Below are 21,428 nucleotides of genomic sequence, written 5' to 3' on the forward strand. Positions count from 1 at the left end.
GCTGGCAATAGTCCTGTTGTCATAATTTTTATCGGTACAAAGCATTTCCGATCTCGCTCATTGAACAGTGTCACTTTTAGGCATTATATGAAGGGTCCTATCACCGTTGGGATTTGTACACAACTGACCAACTAGTAGATAGTCTGCAACAAAAAAAAAGAAAACCCGTTTTTATCAAATGGAAATGGAATCACGCCTTTTCAAGGACGACAATTTTATCGTACCACCCTGTACATTCGATTGCTCGACTTGTGGAGACTGGGAAGGAAATGATGTGTCTTTTAAAATTGTGCTGATCAATGGAATGAAAAAGGGGGGGGGGAATAAGTCCTCGCCTGGCTTCCTAGACTTGTCGGCATCATAGGAAACCAGAGTATGGGCATAGTTGCAATGAAAATCACAATAACTCTACAAAACTATGATCATATAAATTTGATAGAAAGAAAATAGCAAACCATAAAGTGTCATTTTCACAACGTTTCAGTTGATGTAATCTCTGACCGTCAGGTGTATCTTGTCACACTCTAGAATTTGGACGGAATTTTCAACAGAAGAACCCTTGTGAAAATGACACTAAAGATGAGAACTGTAGTCCGATAAATCCAAATAATATGGATTCTTAAATGCACTTATGATGTTAGGTTGTGTAAAGAATTAACTTTCATGAAAATTACCTGTTTCTTCTTTCATTAGATTTTTTTTTGATTATTGATATATATTGAAGACATTCCAATACAAAATCTATCTAAGAACACTGCCAGATACATGGAGTACATTTTTGCAAAATTTCATAAAAATCGGCTCAGCCATTGTGGAGTCTATAGGGAATGAACTCGCACACACAGACAGAAAAAGGTTCCTTTTATATTCTAGTAGAGATTTGACATTGTGTTTCTTTTTTTCCCAACCAGAAACCAGGAGGTCTGATATTCCCTGATCGAGCCACACTTTACATTTGTGCTATAGAAGATAGACAGTACAAAGACGAAAAAATAAATTGTAAGCGTCCTTTTTTTTTTTTTTCCCCCTTTTTCTTTCTTTATTTTTTTTATTTTTTTTTTTTTCTAATTTGTAAATTCTTTTATCAATTTTTTTTTTTTTTTTTTTTTTTTAATGTTATGTAATCTATTAAAGACAATGCATGAAGTTTTTTTTAGTGCTTATTCAGATTGGCACTTATGGCGGTATTTAAAAATTAAAAGAAAATACAGAAATATAAGTATGCATCAGTTATGAGACAAAAATGAAAACTTTGAAAAAAAAATCATGTAATTTGATCAAGTAGTTTTTTAATTTTCTTTTTAAAAACAAAAAATTACTCTGTTCCAAAGGGTAAAAAAAAAAAAAATCCAATGACTCGGTAGAAAAGGGGCAGACAACCTTAATGCACATGAAAACTGAAAATAATCACTGATTATTAGGACTAGGACAACAGAATATTCTTTTCATTGTTTTGACTCTCGAGTGTGTATCTGTTGGTATCTTAAACGCTTTTTATATAGTGATGTGGTTCTCGGTTGATTAACTGTGTCTATGATTACCTCCTATTGTTTTCTAGAAAAACGTGGTCTTGCAGGGCTCTACATTATGAGTGAAACAGTCGCATTTGCGAGTGATTTTTCAAAGTGACGATAATGAAACGCTTATCTTTTGGTGATTGTATTTCTTTCACTTACAATCTTCGAAAGTTCACTACTGAGTGAAAAATCTTTCCAATTTTTTTTTTTTTTTTTTTTTTTTTTTTATAAACCGAACAAAGTTAAATTATTTAAACAAAAGTTTAATAGAATAAGAAACTTTTTTTTTATTTTTTTAACAAAGGCTGTTTAAAAAAACATCTGAAGAAATTAGAATGTTTATACCTTTAAGTATCAACATTAAATTTGTTGTATATTTAGAATTACACCTATTTAAAAAAAAAAAAAAAAATACGTAAAAAACTTAATGTACATAATCATCACAGAACGAAGATGTCATATTCTAAAAATCACGTTGGTTTGGCAAGTAACTTTTCTATTTGGCTAGTAAACAAAAATATTTAGTTGTCAAAGGTCAACTAAAGATAAATTTGTCCAGAGTCCTGCCTTGTCTGTCACTTATCGATAGAAAATTGCAAACTTGTTTTTCATAAATAAAAAACCTACTTGATGAAGTTTTGTGATTTTTGGAATATGCAGTCTTCATCTAGTGACAAGTAGTAAAAGTTTTTCTTCGTTTTTGTTTTATCACTATTAGTGCCGATTGGAATAAGCACCAGTTTTTTTTTATTTATTTATTTATTTTTTTTTTTTTTTATAAGTTGATATAAATTTAAACGAATTTCATTTTTGTGTCACTGTTTCTTAATTTTTTTGCTTTCCACATCTTCATTGTGAGTTTAACGACTCTTCTTACCCATCACAATTACCATAATTTCTATCGCGCTATACTTACTACTCTGAATTTTGCCTGGCAGCATGTCTTCTTCTCTCCAGCTTTTTCAAAATGCATTTATATAAATTAGGTAACAAAATAAGTTTGTGAATATTTAATTCTATGCTTTTTCTTGTACGTTTCATTTCATTTTATTTCTATACATAAAGATTTCTCGGGTGTTATCCATATTAATAATTAGTTTTATTAGTTGAAAGCCATTAAATTCTTGATTCCCTACAAAATCTAAAAAGATACACTACCATAACCCTTTACACAAACTGTGGGGGTAGGGGTTGATTTCATTTTTTTTTTTTTTTTTTTAACCATTGGTAACCCACATTTTTAATTTAGACCTTTCCATTTTTTTTTTATTTATTTTTTTTTTTTGATCATCACTTATTGCTGTCATTATGTCTTTCAGCGTTTCCACACTAACGTAATGTACTTGCAATAACTCTTATCCCTGAGTGGCTTCCGGGCCTTGATAAGTGGTGACCACTGTGTAAAAAAAAAAGTTTGAATAAAAAAGAACACCTATGTAAATTAGATAGCAAATATTTAATTATATACCTTTCCTGTATGATTAGAATACAAAAAAAAACAATCTCCACTGTTTTTAAGTTCACAGGTGTGTAGTTTTTTTTTTCTTACTTTGATACATATTTTATTGAACGATTTTCTTACTTGGAAGTGGGACTAGGGTTTTTCTCAAAAGTGGATATTGAACAAATAAGTCTTATATATTTTTTCTTTTTTTTAATCCTTTGAGATGAGGCTTCATAATTTGTGTATTGATTTTTTTTTTTTGCGGACTGTTATCCTCATCTTCATAGTTGTTGCTGTTTCGGCCAACTATTCTTTTGGCTTTCTTCAGGCGCATTGAGTCTCAATAGTGGTAGATGAGCATTGTTTGATGATAGCAGTTACAATCCTACTCAAAGCAAGCCAGAGGATTAATTGGGGCAAATGTGTGATAACAACAATTACGGAAGGCAGTACTTGGTATACAATTATCAGACGCAGCATCCCTATTCTGTTACGGTTAATCACCTCAAGAAGGCCAGAGGAATAGTTGGCCGAAATATGGTGAAATGGTGAAACAATCTATATATTAATACGATAGCATGTGTGTCGCGCTTACATCCAAGTCATTTAATTGTTACGTACCTGCATTTCTTGTCATAGATAATTTTATCAAGAATTCTTCATAAGTTTCAGTTTCGATTATAACTGATGGCACTTCAGTAATCTATTTTTTTTTATGAATAATTTTATCAAGAATTCTTCAGAAGTTTTGGTTTCGGTTTTGATTATTGCTGAAGTGATATATATATATATATATATATATATATATATATATATATATATATATATATATATAAAATAAAAATTACAATTAAATTTACCAAAATGATCCAAGATGGTCAAATTAAAGTATATTATAAATATTAAAGAATTAATATTTATAAAGTTATCTCAGCCAGATGTAAAAGCTCGATAAAACCAAATAAAAAAAATAAAAACACATTTATATATATATATATATAATGTGTGTTTTTATTTGTTTTGATTCAAGCTAATGCACCCAAGTCATATGGATTTTTTTTTTTTTTTTTTTTTTAAATCACAACTTTATAATATATATAAAAATCAATAGAACATTAACTCTATAATAATAATATATATGAAATCTGCAAGAATAAAATATATTTAAGCATACTTTACGGCCGGGCTTTGCTGGGCATTCGTGCTAGGTTAGATAAATACTTTTGCAGTTTTAACAAAAAAAAGTTACAATAATATCAGAGCATCTCCATTTACACTGAACATCTACAGAATGCCAACATCAATATTTTACATATGAATCGGTCCCCTGTGGAATTTCCACAGGTCCCGCTAGTAACAACAATGGGGATAACAGTCCGCAAAAAAAAAAAAAAATCAATACGCAAATAATTCTTAATAGAAATATTGTCTAGTAAAGCTTACAAGCAGATACTGTATTTATTTCTTTTTTGTTCAGGGGGGTCAAGCAATTTTTAACATTTTGTAGGCTTACTCTTCATTGATAAGTTTGTCGATACTCCTTAATTGATTAATTGCTGTCTTATATGGAGCAATGTCTTTATGATTAGATGCCCTTGCTGTTATTAATCACGGTTATATGTGATGGATCTTGTCTTTGTCATTACACAAACAGGATCTTATAAAGCAATCAGTACTTTCTTGTGATTCATTTGCCTAGCTGAGATAGTTTATTTTCATCAGGTTAAAATTCACTTGGGCCGGACTTGGCTTGCGGGTCAGAGATTGCCGACCCCCTGTTCTACATGATTCTTATTACAAACAATACAAGTCCTACATCTTATGTGACCATGTTATTTTTATCTTGAATAGTTTGGTCATGGGGTAGGCATTTTTTACAGGTTTGTTTTTTTTTTAATTTGATGTACAGATTTAGTACTCTTTGATGACAACATGCAAGATTATAACCTGATCAGATAGCTTCAGAGTTGCATCAGCAAAATTTTGTACAATATGGAGAAATGAATTTCAATGCGGAGGAGGAGGAGATCAAAGCTCTAGATGGAACACTGAAAGGAGTCACTGAGTTTACGTACCTGGGCAGCAACATAGATTTCACGGAGAGAGATATCGAAATTTGCATCTCAAAAAAAACATGAACTGCAATGGATAAGCTGTGGTCAGTATGGACTTCAAGGCTAACTGACAAACTGGAAAAGCAGTTCTTCAGAACAGTGATAGTCTGTCCTTGTTTACGGTGCTACAACCTGGACACTCACCAAAAGATTGGAAAGAAAACTAGACGGTACGTACACCCATATGCTGCAGTGTTAAATATATCTTACCAAGATCATCCCATGAAGCAGCAACTTTAGGACAACCTACTTGCCATATCTACTACCATCAGAGAGCGACATCTACGATTTGCCAGTCACTGCCAGAGTAGTACGCAAGAGCTGGCTAAAAAGCTATTGCTCTGGACTCTACAGCATTGGCGCATAAGCAGAGTACAACCTAGATCCACGTACATCCAGCAAATTGTACATAACGCCAACTCAAATCCTGAAGATCTGAGGCAGCTGATGGAAGACTAGGAAATCTGGAGAAAGAGTCACATTCGTCCAGACAAGAAGCTCGATCATATAAGACAATGGTTCTCAACCTTTTTTTAATCATGATTTTCTTTTCTTTTTAATTTATTTTGTTGAGCCCCTATAGCTTATTTTATTTTTCACTAATGAAAAGAAAACCAATGAACATATACTATCGATTTATTTTGAAGGAAAACTGAACTCATAGTAAAGCTACATGTATCATAGGGGTCCACATGGACCCCGCTTGAGAACCATTGATAGAAGAGATAAGGTTGACCCTTCCTTGCATTGTCAGATCAGGCAATGCATTTTATGTTCTGGTTTGATCTATCTGGTCGGCCTCGTTGATCAGACCAGTATGACTGTCTCTCTTTCTCTCCAAATTTCCCTGTCTGCCATCAGCTGCCTCAAATCTTCATGTGCAATTTGATCGAGGTTGTTCTATGTTCGTGCACCCGTGCCATGGAATCCACAGTAATACTAGCTCTCACTAGCTCTTGCTTGTTCCTCTGGCAGTGACCGGCAAGTTGTAGATGTCGCTCTCTGATGATAGTAGATATGGCAGGGTAGGTTGTCATAAAGTCGTTGCTTTGTGGGATGATCTTGCCAAAATATATTTAACACTGTTCGTAGCATATGGGTATATGTGTCGTTTAGCTTTCTTTTCAATCTTTTAGTGAGTGCTCAGGTTTTAGCACCGTAAACAAGAATTGACTCCACCACTGCTCTAAAGAACTGCTTTTTCATTTTGTCAGTTAGCTTTGAAGTCCACATTGACCGTAACTTATCTAATGCAGCCCATGCTTTTGAGATGCGAATTTCAATATCTCTCTCTGTGGAACCTGTGTTACTGCCCAGGTACGTAAGCTCAGTGATTTCTTTCAGTGGTGATATTCAATAATTCTCATTTCAAATTTAACATATTTATTTTTAAGAGAGAATGTCTTGTTTCATTGTAAGGTTTATCAATACCTGTACTTAGCCATTATAACCAACTATACTACAAACCTCCTTTCATCGTCCAAGATTTATTTTAAAACTATCTCCCTTGCTTCCTAGAACTCTTCTCGGAAAGAGCTGCCATGTCACTTTTTGATACTCGGCGCCAAGGGAAGGATGTGTTTTGAATTTGTTAGTCCTAAATTTGGAGTTTTACCGCCCCGAGAAAAAAAAATGTAATTGTTTGTGGAAGTTGAGAATAATGGGTGAGTTGATGATGTTCTTTTATTATTTTGAAATGGAATTCGTTTTAAATTTCCTCATTTTATTTTTTATTTTGGCTGACCTCTTAAGTGACTTATTCAACTGTTCTAAAATTTTTGCTTGTGGAATTTGAAGATCCATTCTCTTTCAGGGACAAATACAGTTTAAATAAAGCATAATCATATTGTCACAGAGAGGGCATGCCGCCAAGGACAACCTTCCTATTGATCCGAAGAACTAGCCAAGTATCACGTTTGATACACCAGTTTCCATTAGATCCCCAAAGTTAAGCGAAATTGGGCCTGGTCCCGGTGCTGTATGTGCTCTCCGCTTATCTCTGCATTGTTTCCAGTCATTCTGGATTTTTCCTTGCCACTGGACTCAAGCAGTTCCGATTCAGAAGAGGTGTGGTTAGGGATTGTACAACCCTTGCTTTAGTTATGTCCTCACAAGGGGTTATCATAGCTTCTGGAAGATGCTGAACCCCCATTATGTATGGCATGCCAGGAAAACCTCACTGTCAAACACATATTACTCAAATGTCATGACTTCTCCATACCGAATCAAATACTTTCGTGAATCTCAAGAACTCTTTACTAAAATAGAACCAACTAAAATAACAGACTTTCTGAAAGAGATAAAACTATTCAACAAAATATAAAACTCCCAACCTTAATGCACACAATAATACACCAAAATCTCCACAAAATTCTGCATGACCTTAAACCTTCAACGTAAATACCCCCAATAAACCCAACAAGCAGCAAAATCCCACCCCATACACAGTAAAGATCCCTAGATGTAAGAAAGCCATCTACTCTAATAGTTTCTTCCCCAGAACTGCCAGACTTTGAAACTCCCTTCTGAGTTCCTGCTTTCCCAACTGTACTGACATGCAGAAGTTCAAGTGTAATGTGAACAGGCATCTTGCTTCTCAACTCCCTACATAGTATCCTTGCAATTTATGTCCCAAATAGTAACCCTCTACAGCAAAGTGGCACTGTGCCTTGTTTGGGGTAAAAATGGAATTAAACAAAAAATGGCCACAGAAAAGTCGATGGATCGGTAAACACAAACAAGGAGGTATCTATTATCTTTTCAGGCTCAACAGAAGCAATGACGGTTTATTTTTTCCAGGTCAAGTTCAGACTCCTTTAAATGAACGAAAGCATAAGGATTTGAATTAACTTATAGATTAAAGAATTAAACTTTGAGTATATTAAAGATGTATTTAAGATGTCCAAGTAGACAATATCATTTTCTAGTATAGGTTAAAATTTTGTCCCCCAACACCAATAATCCAATGGGCTTCTCAGGATGATGGATAGAATATTTAGATAGTACTAGCCTGGGTGCCCAGCATTGCTCAGGTGCTTGGATGCCTTCAAGTCCAATGTTAACAAATTCCTAATGAACCGCCCCCTTAAGTAAACACTTCATGAAATATCCACACTAACGTAATGTACTTGCAATAACCCTTATCCCCGAGTGGCTTCCGGGCCTTGATAAGTGGTGATCACTGTGTAAAAAAAAAAAAAAAAAAAAAATGGTAGTAGACAAGCAGGCTTGAACCCGTGCCGCGAAGACGGAAAAGAAAGTGAAAGAAAATCTGACATCTTAGCCGATGTCTCCATGACACGACCAGAAGTCAAAAGCATGGGTCAATCCAACGGTGACGATAACTTGCTAAAATGTCGGCGAAAAAGATTGACCCCCACCTTGTACAAAACAGCCAAGTTTGGGGTGAAGAAATTAATGTTTTGGGACAATTTTTTGATATTTGTCATCCAAGACACCGAACTTCAAAATGATACAGATCTTGTCAGGATCCATTGCCTCTGTCGAAAGTTTTGCGATACATACATACGTACATTTAAACAGACAGGTTTACATTTATATTATAGATGGAGTACTATTGCCACTTCTGGAAAGGAGCTGTTCGGAGCATCCTATCCTGCTTTGACAGGTCTCAAAATCTGCTTTGAAGCCTAATAGGTGATACCCTGTTTTACTTCCTGCAACCTCTTTCCAACAGAAGAGACATTGCAAGCCTGGCTCTGCTCTATTATTATTATTATTATTTTTGTGGCAAGTGCTCATCTGAGCCTCAATCTATAAAAACTTTTTGCAAAAAGCTCCTGTCTAGTTAAAACCACTATAAACAATTTCCCCCACTCTCTATCTGTGCCTAAATCTAAATGCAAATTCCACAAACAAAACTTCTTTCCTAGAACTGCCCACCTGTGGAACTCTGGTTGAGCCATCTATAATATAAACCTCATCTGTCTGTTTAAATGTATGTTTGTATGTATGTATGTATGTATATCTGCTTAAAACTTTCAACAGAGGCTATGAATTTTCATGAGATCCATATCATTTTGAAGCTCGACCCTTTGGATGACAAATATCGAAAAATTGGCCAAAAACATTAATTCCTTCACCCTCAGCTGGGCACTTTTCTACAAGGAGGGGGTCACTTTTTTCACCGATATTTTCGAAAGTCATCTCCTATTTTCGATTGATTAGCTTTAATTTAAACCTTTGTCACTGACAGTTTGGCGATGGAAGCAACAGCAAAGACATCATGTTTTTTTTTTTCTTTCTTTTTCACATTCTTTTCCTCCTTCATGGTATGGATTCGAGCCTGTCTGATTTTTTTTATTTTTTTTTTTTTTTATTTGTTTATCCTGTGTGACGGTGCCAGACGGCGTGTGGGTCTGAGAGGTTTGAAGTATAACAACATAGTTAAAAATTACCAGCCATGTTACACAACATGATGATGTTTCAGTAGCAAAATGCATCTTGTTTTTTGAATGCACATTTAAACAGTGGGAAGAAGGTAAATATTAGTTGGCAGTGGTTACGGTTTTTTTATGCTGTGTAAATAACCATTGTGTGCATATTATATATGAAATGTATTTTAAAAAAAAAAGTTTTAATGTCCTCAAAGCAAATTGTGATATTATTTGAGATTGTTTTTTTTTTGTTTTTTTAACTTTTGCTTATTACCTTTTCAGGGTGGGAAAATGTCTACGGCTTTGACATGAGCGTGATTAGAGATGTTGCCATCGCAGAACCTTTGGTCGACGTTGTTGATCCAAAACAGGTGGTCACCAACTCTTGTCTGGTCAAAGTAAGTCTTTCATTATTTGATTTGGATGTTTTCTTCTCACTCATCACAGATGTCAGTTCTCGGCTTTTTATATAGTGTATGTGTTTAGAATGCGTCGAATCGCTTGATCTTTCTACCTCCATTCCCCAATTCAGCTTGATTTTTCTTTCAATCATGTTTTATCTGGTTTTTCCTCCATTCACCCCCCCCCCTCTCTTTCTCTCTGGAAATGTTACTTCATCGATTCATTGTCTTCCTGTCTTTAAAACATATCAATTTATAATTGCTTGGAGATGCAGGGCACATCTTTCTCTCTCCCTCCCTCCCTCCTCATCCTCTCTCTCCCCCATCATCTCTCTCTCTCCCCCATCATCTCTCTCTCTCTCTCTCTCTCTCCTCATCATCTCTCTCTCTCTCTCTCCTCATCATCTCTCTCTCTCTTTCCTCATCATCTCTCTCTCTCCCTCATCATCTCTCTCTCCCTCCCTCATCATCTCTCTCTCTCTCTCCCTCCCTCATCATCTCTCTCTCTCTCTCCCTCCCTCATCATCTCTCTCTCTCCCTCCCTCATCATCTCTCTCTCTCCCTCCCTCATCATCTCTCTCTCCCTCCCTCATCATCATCTCTCTCTCCCTCCCTCATCATCTCTCTCTCTCTCCCTCCCTCATCATCTCTCTCTCTCTCTCCCTCCCTCATCATCTCTCTCTCTCTCTCCCTCCCTCATCTCTCTCTCTCTCTCTCCCTACCTCCCTCATCATCTCTCTCTCTCTCCCTACCTCCCTCATCATCTCTCTCTCTCTCCCTACCTCCCTCATCATCTCTCTCTCTCCCTCATTCTCTCTCTCTCTCTCATCCTTTCTCTCCCTCCCTCATCCTCTCTCTCTCTCAAAAAAAAAAGATACTTTTCAAGGCAATTCTGTGTGAACATCCTGGCTCCCTTAATTTTTTTTTTTTTTTTTTTTTTACTGTTAAAAGTTAGATTTGCAATATATGGTACCTTGTTTGTCTGTCTGCAAAAATGTTTCCTCCAAACTACTGTCAATTTTTGGTCTACATCCTTGATATATAGAGATTTGGACTTGTAGAACAAATTCAATTTGGTTTTTAGCCTGTAAAAATGTCTGCTAAGGGATCAAAATTGAAAATAAAATTGGAACTTGGCAGTCGTAAGTTGATTAAACATGTTACTTTCAACGCATGCGCAAATATATGTTCGTAGCTTTTAACGTTATTTTTAAAGTTTTTATGTATGTATGGACTTAGCTCAGATGGTAACGAATAATACTGGAGAGCTACATGTTTTGGTTTTGATTCTAGCTGATAGCATCCAAGTCTTAACTTTTGAAATCACTACTATATATTGGATACAATATAAGCTATATATATATATATATATATATAAGGCAAAATGTATGTGCACATTTTTTGTATGTTCAGCAAAGGCTTTTTTTTTTTTTTTGAAGGGGTTTCTCCGTCTTAGAACTGGTGAAACAAAAATCAGCCAAAGTTGGGTAAACAAACCTCAAAAAATTGCCTTGCAGTAAAAGTTAACTGCGGGATTTCTATGACGTGATATTTGACTTCATTTTTTTAATCCTTAGAAAAATTCAAATGTTTTTTTGTTACTCTCTCTCTCTCTCTCTCTCTCTCTCTCTCTCTCTCTGGCGCAACGGTAAAATATCAGGGTTTTTTTTTTTTTTTCTTTTTCTCACACTTTGTTTTCCACCTTTGCCTCAAGGTTCCTGGTTCGAGGTTCGATCCTATCTACTTACCAAAACTTTTTTTTAACCCCCCCCCATCCCCCAAAAAAAAATCACACACACACACACACACACACACACACAACCCAAGCAATGCCGGGCACCCCTGCTAGTAATCAATAAAGAATTGATTCTATAATAATAAATAGAAAATCTTCATGAATTAAAATATATTTAAATTATTATGGCTCATTCTAGTTATTCTGGAAAATTGCTGTAAACAACTTTATTCTACTTTCTGTTAATTTTATTTAATCGAAGCTTAAATGAATCCACAAACTTTTCAGCTTGTGTGTATGATATTGGTGTAGAGCAATAGATAGGAAGTTGTTCACAAATGCAGACAAAAGAGAGCTGACATGGAATTGTTAAACAAGGTGTGGCAGTGAGTGTTGTGGGAAAATATGTTCGATCGAGTAGAAGAGGTACCTATTTGCATAACGTGTTAGGAGCTCTACACAGTACATCTTATATAATGACGGGCTGTGTGGACTTTAAGCTGGCCCAAATGAAGCATTACCAGAAGAATAGTCTAAGGAAGATATTCAACAAAAGAATAACCCAGAATAAAATGAATTCCTGAAAGAGATTAAAATATACAAAATATTCCACAAGAAACACCAAAAACGACTCACCAACATTTAACAGATTACAATTAATGTTTTGTGGCGTTAAATGACCCGAAAGTGGTTTAAAAAATAATCTTCGTCTTTTTTTTTCTTCAATTATAGGAAGTTGACATTTATACAGTGAAAGAAGAGGATCTGACGTACACAGCACCGTTTCACTTACAATGTAGAAAGAATGACTACATTCATGCACTGGTCTGCTTTTTCAATATTGAATTCACAAAATGCCACAAACGCACTGGGTTTTCAACAGGTGAGCTGCCCTTTATATTTATTTTTATATGTGTATGTGTGTGTGTGTGTGTGTATATGTATGTTGCTTAACTTCGGCGTTTGTTTCCAGTCATCCTGTAAATACACTTCACGTGCCACTGGTATTTAACAATGTTGACTCAGGAGAGGTGTGGTTGGAGATTGTGCACCTTCTCCTACAAAAATTTTACGTGAAAGCACCCCTACATGGGTATCCATAGTCTGTCAAAGACTGAAGAAGCCTGTGTTAATGTATATTACTGCTTATGTAAAAACAAATAGTGTGTGTATGTGTGTTATAGATATAGATATATATATATATATATACACACACACACATTTGTGTATTTTGGCAGCAAATCATTATTCAAGCACGTCTGATTGAACATAATAGAATTTTATTTATTTTTTTTTTTTTTCTGGATATCTTTTTCATTTGCCGAGCAGCCTTTTATTTCAGCTGGCATTTTGTATAAAATGGTGCCCACACATTGTTGTTCAACCATATTCATCTCAAGCGCTTTCTATCAGTGCGTCAGATTATCATAAGGAGTGATTGTTGTTGTTGTCGTCGTTTTTTTTTCTTTTTCTTTGAGGCTTGGTGTATTTATAATTTTTTTTATTTTATTAATTGGTTATAAAGGTGAGTGCAGGAAGGTTAGAGTCAATTTTTAATTTCGATTTTCTTATTTTATAGTTTATTTATTTAATTTCATGGTAGTTATTAAATACTGTTAGTATATTTTCCGGGTGTTAAATGAGATTCAGTTAAAAACGGCTGTAGTTTTTTGATAAGTATGGCTTCTAGTAATTTTAGTCGTCGTATGCAGCTGTTATGATATTGAATTTTAGTGTTTTTAGTTAAGATATTTCTAATGTCAGACGATTGTAGGTTTTTATCATGGGATGTTAGGTGTTTTATGGCACTATTGTTAGCTAAATGATTGGTTAGTCGTCAAGAGCGGAGACCTTCTTCGAAGGAGCACATAAATTCATACACTACATTAGTTTGGGTCAGTGTGGTGTTAGTATTGTTATTGTTTTTAATTATTAAATTGGAAGTTCCAAAATTTAGTATATTTGATCTTTTTGTTCTGATCGGTTAATTAGGTTTGTTATTTTTTATGTTTTATAGTTAGTGTGTAGTTGGTTTTTATAGTATACTTTGATGGTGTCGTTTTTGTTAGGGTTTATGTTTTTATTGTGGGGTGAGTTAAAATAGTTTTATGTGCTTATCGACGATTTTATTGGGAAAGTTATTTATTAAGGTTTGTTTTATATTTGTTAATTCTTTGTAAAATATTTGTCGGGTTGATGCTATATTGTATGAGCTGTGAATCAAATCTTTTATACAGGCAGTTTTATATTTTTCTGGGTATTTGTTGCGGTAATTTAAGAATATTGCATTATTGTTGGTAGGTTTTTTGTATGTTGTGTATTTAGTGGGGTCGCTTGAATCTACTAACACGTCAAGAAATGGTATTTTGTTATTTGTTTGGTTCATGCATGAATTTGAGGACGGAGTGTATTTCTAGGTTTAGTTTGAGTTTTTTAATGTCTTGTATGGATTCGGCTGCAATGAATGCATCGTTGACATATCGGGCATAGATAGTGGGTTTATTTTTTTGATCTGAGATTTTATTTTCAAGGTGGGTCATATAGTATTCTGCGAATGTTGGTGATCCCATTGAGACGCCATCTATTTGGATGTATATTTTCCCATTAGGGTCAGTGAAGGGAATTTGTGTGGTGCATTTTAATAGTAACTTTTCAAGGTCTTGGGGTTTTATAGCTGGAGGGGGGTATTGTATTGTGATTGTATACTTGATTAATGATTATTTTAATTATAGGGACGTTCGTAAAGAAGTTTTCAGCGGTGAGGGATGTGGTTATGCATTTGTGGGGGAGTTTAATTTTAAAAGGTCGCAGTATTTACTAGGTATGTAAGGTTGGATAATGTTATTGTTTTAGCAATATTATATACTGGGATGGGGATTTGAGAGATTATATATATATATATATATATATATATATATATATATATATATATATAATATAAAGCTGAATCTGTGTCTGGTCACGAGTAGGCTCCTATATGGTTGACTATTTTAAAAAACTGATTACATATAATGATAGAAGATGTATCGAGACACAGGAATGGGTATGTTTGATCTGGCAGAACGGTGGTTCTTTAAAGTTGTGGGGTCTGCGTTCGCACCTGGTCTACAAAGTATGGAAATAAAAAATTTAAAAATTAAAAAAAAAAACGTTTACAAGTGTTTTTAATATAGACGTACATAATAATACTTTGATAAGTATGTTTTAACTTAATTAGGGATGATATAATAAAATTGTGGGGTCTGTGTTCGCGCCTGGCCTCCGTAGATTGGAAATAGGTACAAACTTTAATAAAGACTTTTCATATCTATCTGCGTAAGTATACTTTGATAATTATGTTTCAGTTTGGAGAAGTATGGTGTAATAAAATTATGGGGTGTTCGTTCGTACCTGACCTCCATAGAATGGAAATATGTCACAAAGTTTAACAAGGTTTTTTTTATATAGATCCACAGAATATTGTGATAAGTGTTTCAGTGTGAACAGGTATGGTATAATAAATTATGGGGTTTATCTTTTATTTTTTACTTTCGTCATATTTTGCTTTTGTTTTGATACCCCCAAATTCGAAGCTATCTCTTTACAACCCTTCCTTTTCATAACCTATCATACTTTCATAAATCAGAGCCCATTTTCTGTAGGCTGTTTTTGAACCCAGTGAACGACAGGTATTTTGCTAGTATATATATATATATATATATATATATATATATATAATACACACACACACACACACACAAAACTACTCTTTGTTTGTTTTTACATACGCAGTAATATGTTGCTATATAGTCATGAGTATGTTTCAGTCAACTAGTTACCAGTAACTAGAGGCCTCTTCATGTGATATAGCTTATGCGAAAGCAAAGTTTGCAATGAAAATACCAGGTCTTCCACTTCACAGGGAGTTAATATCAGGAGGTTCAGTCAAATGTGAAAAATAAGATTTGGTTGTATGTAAATAAGACCCAATAGGGGTGCGGATTTGAGTCTATGTTGAGGTATAGGAATGAGTGGGGAGGTGGGGTTTAAAGGTTGAGATAGAGGCAAACAGAATCCTGAACAGAAGCGTGTGCTCCATCCCAACTATTATCAATGGATCTGAGGTAATCTCGTCAGCATCAGACAAAGCCAAACTCTTTGTCAAGAACTTTGCAGCTAATTCTACCCTTTGCGACCAAGACCGCCAACCCCCAATATTTCCTCTTGTATCAGAAAACACGCTATGTGATATACGTATATCTGTACGTGATGTTGCCAAGCTAATCAAAAACCTTGATTCCAGTAAAGCAACTGGCCCTGATGGTATTCCAATTATAGTACTCAAAAAACTTCAACCTGAACTAGCGCCCATACTTACAAAACTGTTTAAACGTTGTCTTAAGGAGAATAGTTTCCCATCTCCCTGGAAAATCTCATCAGTATGCCCTGTATTTAAGAATTCAGGTGATCGCTCATCCCCCTCTCAGTACAGGCCAATAAGTCTCCTGTGCGTCATGAGTAAGTTGCTAGAATCTGTATTAAATACAGAAGTAATCAAACATCTCAACAAAAATAACCTTCTTAGTGACACTCAATATGGTTTCCGTTCTGCTAGATCTACAGCAGATGTCCTTACAGTTATATCGCATAGGATTAGCAAATCTCTCGACGGTGGCAATCTTTCTAGGGCAATTGCTCTTGACATATCTAAAGCCTTTGATAGGGTATGGCATAAAGGTTTACTTCATAAGATCGCTAGCTATGGTATAGCTGGAAAAGTCTTCTCAATTATTAAATCATTTCTTTCTGATAGATTCATAAGAGTAGTAGTTGAGGGGCAAAAATCAGAAGCTCACAATATTAATGCCGGTGTCCCTCAGGGATCCATCCTGGGCCCAACTCTTTTCCTGATCTACATTAATGATCTTCCAAATCATATCCTTACATCATTTGTAGACATTTATGCTGACGACACTACCATTTATGGTACCACATCTAAGACAGTAAACGAGCAAGTTCTCTCCAATTCTCTCTCCTCTGATCTTGAGCACGTAGTACAATGGGGAAAGGAGTGGCTGGTTACTTTTAATGCATCTAAAACCAAGCTTCTCTCTTTACATCATCAACATTCTAATCCACATTTGTCATCAATTGAAATGAATGGCTCTCGTCTTCATGAGGCCTCAAGTTTTGACAAGCTTCTGGGCTTGACCATTACTCCTGATCTTAAATGGAACACGTATATCAAATCTGTTGCCAAGGCCGCTGGAAAAATGGTGGGATCTTTCTATCGATCCAGTAGATATCTCACTGCTGATGCTATTCTCTATCTATATAAGAGCCAGGTACGTCCAAGGATGGAATACTGTTGCCACATCTGGGCAGGAGCTGCTAGAAAGAACTTGTTCTGCCTTGATAGAGTTCAAAATAGACTTCGTAGCCTCGTAGGAGATGTCCTTTTCTCCTCCTTGCAACCTCTATCTCACAGAAGAGATGTTGCGAGTTTGTCTCTGATGTATCGTTATTTTCATGGAAAGTGTTCAACTGAGCTTCAATCTATGGTCCCCCCTCGCCAAACTTTCACAAGAAACACTCGTCTAGCTGTAAACACTATCAATAATTTCCCCCACTCTTTATCTGTGCCTAAACCTAAACGTAGATTCCATGAACAAAGCTTCTTTCTTAGAACTGCACGCCTGTGGAATTGTCTTCCGTTTTCCTGCTTTCCGGCTGACTACAATATGGTTTTGTTCAAGTCTAAAGTAAATAAGTTCTTGATGAGCCGTTCCATATAAGTTATTAAATTTACCAAATTTTCATTACTAATGATTACTATATTGACCAACTTCTACTGTACACTCTTTAACCCTTATCCTTGAGTGGCCTCTGGGCCTTGATAATGTGGTGATGCCTTTGTAAAAAAAAAAAAAAAAAAAAAAAAAAAAATGGAAAACTAGAAAGAAAGGTATTCGTATGCGTGCGTGGTTGCTGCCCTAACGTTACTGGTTTTTGTTTGAGCCAAGATATGTTCATCTGAATTTAAAAATTAAAAAACTGCAAGAACTTTCATTCTCAATATGATGCATTTTTGTATTTAGATTATTATTAGCATTTTTGTTTTTCCATTTAGCCCCGGAGTCCAGATATACTCATTGGAAACAAACTGTGTTTTACGTGAAGGAATATTTGACGGTAAAGAAAGGTGAAGAAATCTTCGGTACGTTCAGAATGCAGCCGAATAAAAAGAACAATGTAAGTGCCTGTATATCTTTTCTTTCTCTCTCTCTCTCTCTCAAAATTAAAGTTCAATACTAACATGAATGATAAGTAATTATTTTTTAATATTATTCGTCTGGATCAAGAAAATACCAACTTTTTGGGGTTTTTTTATATGATAGCAACATGAAAGCAAAGTTCAATTCAAATGCTTTTCTGATAACCAATGGCTCACCCCTTTTTGTACATTTTTCTTTTTTCAGAACCACTAAAGGCAAGATTAATACTGAATGAGCCCTTTTTTTTTCTTTCTTTTTTTTTTTACAAAGAAGTCACCATTTATCAGGGCCCGAAGGCCACTCAAGGATAACGGTTAATGAGTGTACAGTAGTCAATGGGAAAATTTTGTAATAATCATTTGTAGTGGAAATTTGGTAAATTAGATTACTTAAGGGGATGGCTCATTGAGAATTTGTTCACGTTGGACTTGAAGACGACCATATTGTAGTCAGTTGGAAAGCAGGAAAACAGAACAGTTCCACGAGTGTGCAGTTTTAAGAAAGAAGCTTTATTCATGGAATCTATGTTTAGGTTTAGGCACAGATAAAAAGTGGGTAAAATTATTGATAGGGATTTCAGCTAGATGAGTGTTTTTCATGAAAGTCAGGTAAAAGGGGAATCTTAGATTGGAGCTCAGACGAGCACTTGCCATTATTAAGTATATGATAGTAAAGGAAAGAAGTGGCCAAATAAAGCTGATTGGCACCAAAAGTTAATACATTTGGCTTAGATTATACTTTGGTAAACTGAAAAAAAAGCAGTAAGTGATCTATTATTTAGGAAGGGTTGTGAGGGTCTTACTAACCAATTTTTGTTGTTTCTTTATTCCCCATTCTCTCGCCAATGAAATGTAATTACTGTAAATAATTCAATAAAACTTTTCAAGTGGGTCATGCCCTGGTATTTATGGTAACCGAAATATTTCTATTTAAGAGTAGGGTAGACAATTTAAAGTATTTGAGACCAATGACACCCATTATCCTCATACTTTTGAATAGCTTTGTATCAAATTTGTTCATTATCTATTTTTATATTTTGTACAAATAAATATTTCAAAGTGTGGTATCTGTTTTGGTATTACACTTCATCTGCTGTCAAGGGATTTTTTTTTTTTTTTTTACTCTACACTCAATGCAGAGTATTCTTTTTGAGGATACTTGTACAGTTTAATCAAGACATTAATAAATAAGAATATCGAGGAAAAAAAAAAAAGAAAAGGCTATATTGTATGTATCCGTTTTTGAACTGAAGATCTCCGGAAAAAAATTGCACTTAATTGATCGAGTAGTTTTTTTTTTTTTTTTTTTTTTACGGCGGAAAATCACGTTTTTATGACAGCACGTTGAAGGCAGACATCTTGGAATCTTTCTTAATTTTTGTTTGGAGTTTAGAAACGCCACGGGGAAATAACTCCAGTTAAAGCGCCGACACTCCCTCCCCATCTTTAATACTAGCTTTTCTTCCTAAAACCTTTTGCTCGGTATCATAACAAATTGTTTTTTCACTGTAAAACAAAAACCGGTGAAATTTTTTTCGGAGAACTTCAATCCATAACGGATACGTACAATTTAAACTTTTATTCAATATTTTCATTTTTTTATGTCTTGATTTAAACTGTACAAGTACCTTTTTGAGAGGTGGATAACCTCAAATTAAAACTAACCTTGTGTTTAACTGCCTTCATGATGAGGCAAGTAAATACAGATGATAACTACATCATCAGTTTATGAACCATCATGCAACAAAAAAAAATAAAAAAACAGCTTTGAAAAATTAAAAGCATTAAATGGTTATACTGTTTGTATTCTATTATCTAGTTGTATTGTCGTCCTGCTTTTGTTTAGTATAAAATTTTGAGCCCTACGATAACTTGCCCACATTAACAAATGTCCTAGTCTTGACTATGTGTTCAGGAGATTTGACTAGGAAAATATTACAAGGCGTGTAGAATGAAATCCAAGCAGTGTCTCCCAATGGCCCCAGTAAATTGTATCCAAAATTCCATAATGATTTCTGAGTTCAGTACAAGGGGCTTTAAAGGTAGATTACAAAATCATCAAAATATTGATAACAACCAAAAGGAGACAAAAGATGAATTTGGCAGTGACGAAATTATTCTGGGATTTTTGATAAGATAGGAAATAAAGTCAAACATCTCAAATTGAAAATGAAAAGAAGCTGAAATAAAGCAGAAGATCAAAATCATTGCCGCAACATGAACGCATTCTGATGCAAAACCTAAGAACGCTTCCAGACACATCACGTACCTTCATATGAAATTTAAAAAAAAAAAATCTGTTCAGTCATTTCATAGTCTACAGGGAACACATACACAGTTCCTATATATATATATATATATATATATATGAACTGAGTGTGTCTGTCTATCCTCCTGCAGAGGAGGTAAATAGCTTAATTGCCATATATATTTTATAACTTACAACCTAGCTCTACCTATGTATTGAGCACTGTTGAAGTAAATACTTAAAGTTAACGCATAAATTTATACTTTCGTATATTAATTTGTGATTAAATGAAGTAGTCATATATATATATATATATATATATATATATATATATATATATATATATATATATATATGCTTGCTTCTGTTTTAGCACGTTTGTGACACTATTGTCTAGTTGTATTCTCCTGGTTCTGTAAATTCTTCCTGGTTTGTATTCTAGGTCTCATGACACCAACATAGCATTATCATGGTTTGTTAAGGGTGTGTAATTTAGTGTGTCCATGGAAACGTTTCTGAAAGGGCTGTTATGTATGCCCTGGCATAGCATAACCAGCTTCTCAATTGTAAGCGATAGGCAAAGTTACTTGAAAACAAAGGACTTGATCCGTTGAGAAGGAGTAAGTTTATTTTTTAACTCCTTTGAGGTGTCCCCTGTTAGGAAATGCTGGCGGAGCTGATCAAGCATTTTCTGTAGTCTAGAATGTGCTTGTGGTGTGCTGGCTTTTCAAAATCTTGTCCGGTCATATGTTTATTCTCCTGCAGAGGAGGTAAACAGGCATTCGCTTTTATCTCCAGGAGTTGTTGTAAAAATCCTTCTGGCTATTTCTCTCCCACGGCTAGAACTGTGACAGAAAGTAGGATTGAAAAGTCGGTGCTTAAGAGAAGGAAAAAGGAGGCCTGTGCAGTCTTGTCGGGATTCTCGGCCAAGCGCCTCTGGCAATTAGCAATCTTCTTAAAGAGAGAAGGCAAAGCCTGGGAAGGTGGACCTTCTAGAACTGCACAGAACTTGCCATACACCACAATCAACACTGGCCAGTTTATTACAGGAATGGTCTGATCCAGGATTTCACAAACTTAAAGACACCATAGATCCTCTGAGTGGGGCAAAGGTTTTTCACAGGACACTAACAAGATAATTTCTAAAAAAAATTATGAAAAACATTAGTTTCAAATTTTAACACTAATGATAATATTTACAACCATTTTTTTCTTTTTGATTAATCAAAAATGTTTGCATTTTTTGTTAATTTATTTTTTTATTTACGTTTTCATGAAACGCTTTGCACCTGTAGTTTTTTGTATCATCTTTTTTTCCA

General features: G+C 34.8%; 1 protein-coding gene across 1 annotated transcript in view; it reads left to right on the forward strand.

The window, feature by feature from the left end:
• Window positions 1-21,428, forward strand: part of LOC145259269 (protein arginine N-methyltransferase 1-like) — a 58,167-nt gene that overhangs the window by 35,636 nt on the left and 1,103 nt on the right. Inside the window, exons 6-9 of the mRNA XM_080117108.1 lie at window positions 912-999; window positions 9,755-9,870; window positions 12,341-12,491; window positions 17,718-17,839. Of these exons, the coding sequence (XP_079973234.1) occupies window positions 912-999; window positions 9,755-9,870; window positions 12,341-12,491; window positions 17,718-17,839 (477 nt within the window). The remainder of the gene's footprint in view (window positions 1-911; window positions 1,000-9,754; window positions 9,871-12,340; window positions 12,492-17,717; window positions 17,840-21,428) is intronic.

Source organism: Euprymna scolopes, chromosome 34 (assembly GCF_053919585.1).
Source record: "Euprymna scolopes isolate OS-2025 chromosome 34, ASM5391958v1, whole genome shotgun sequence".
NCBI lineage: Eukaryota > Metazoa > Mollusca > Cephalopoda > Sepiida > Sepiolidae > Euprymna > Euprymna scolopes.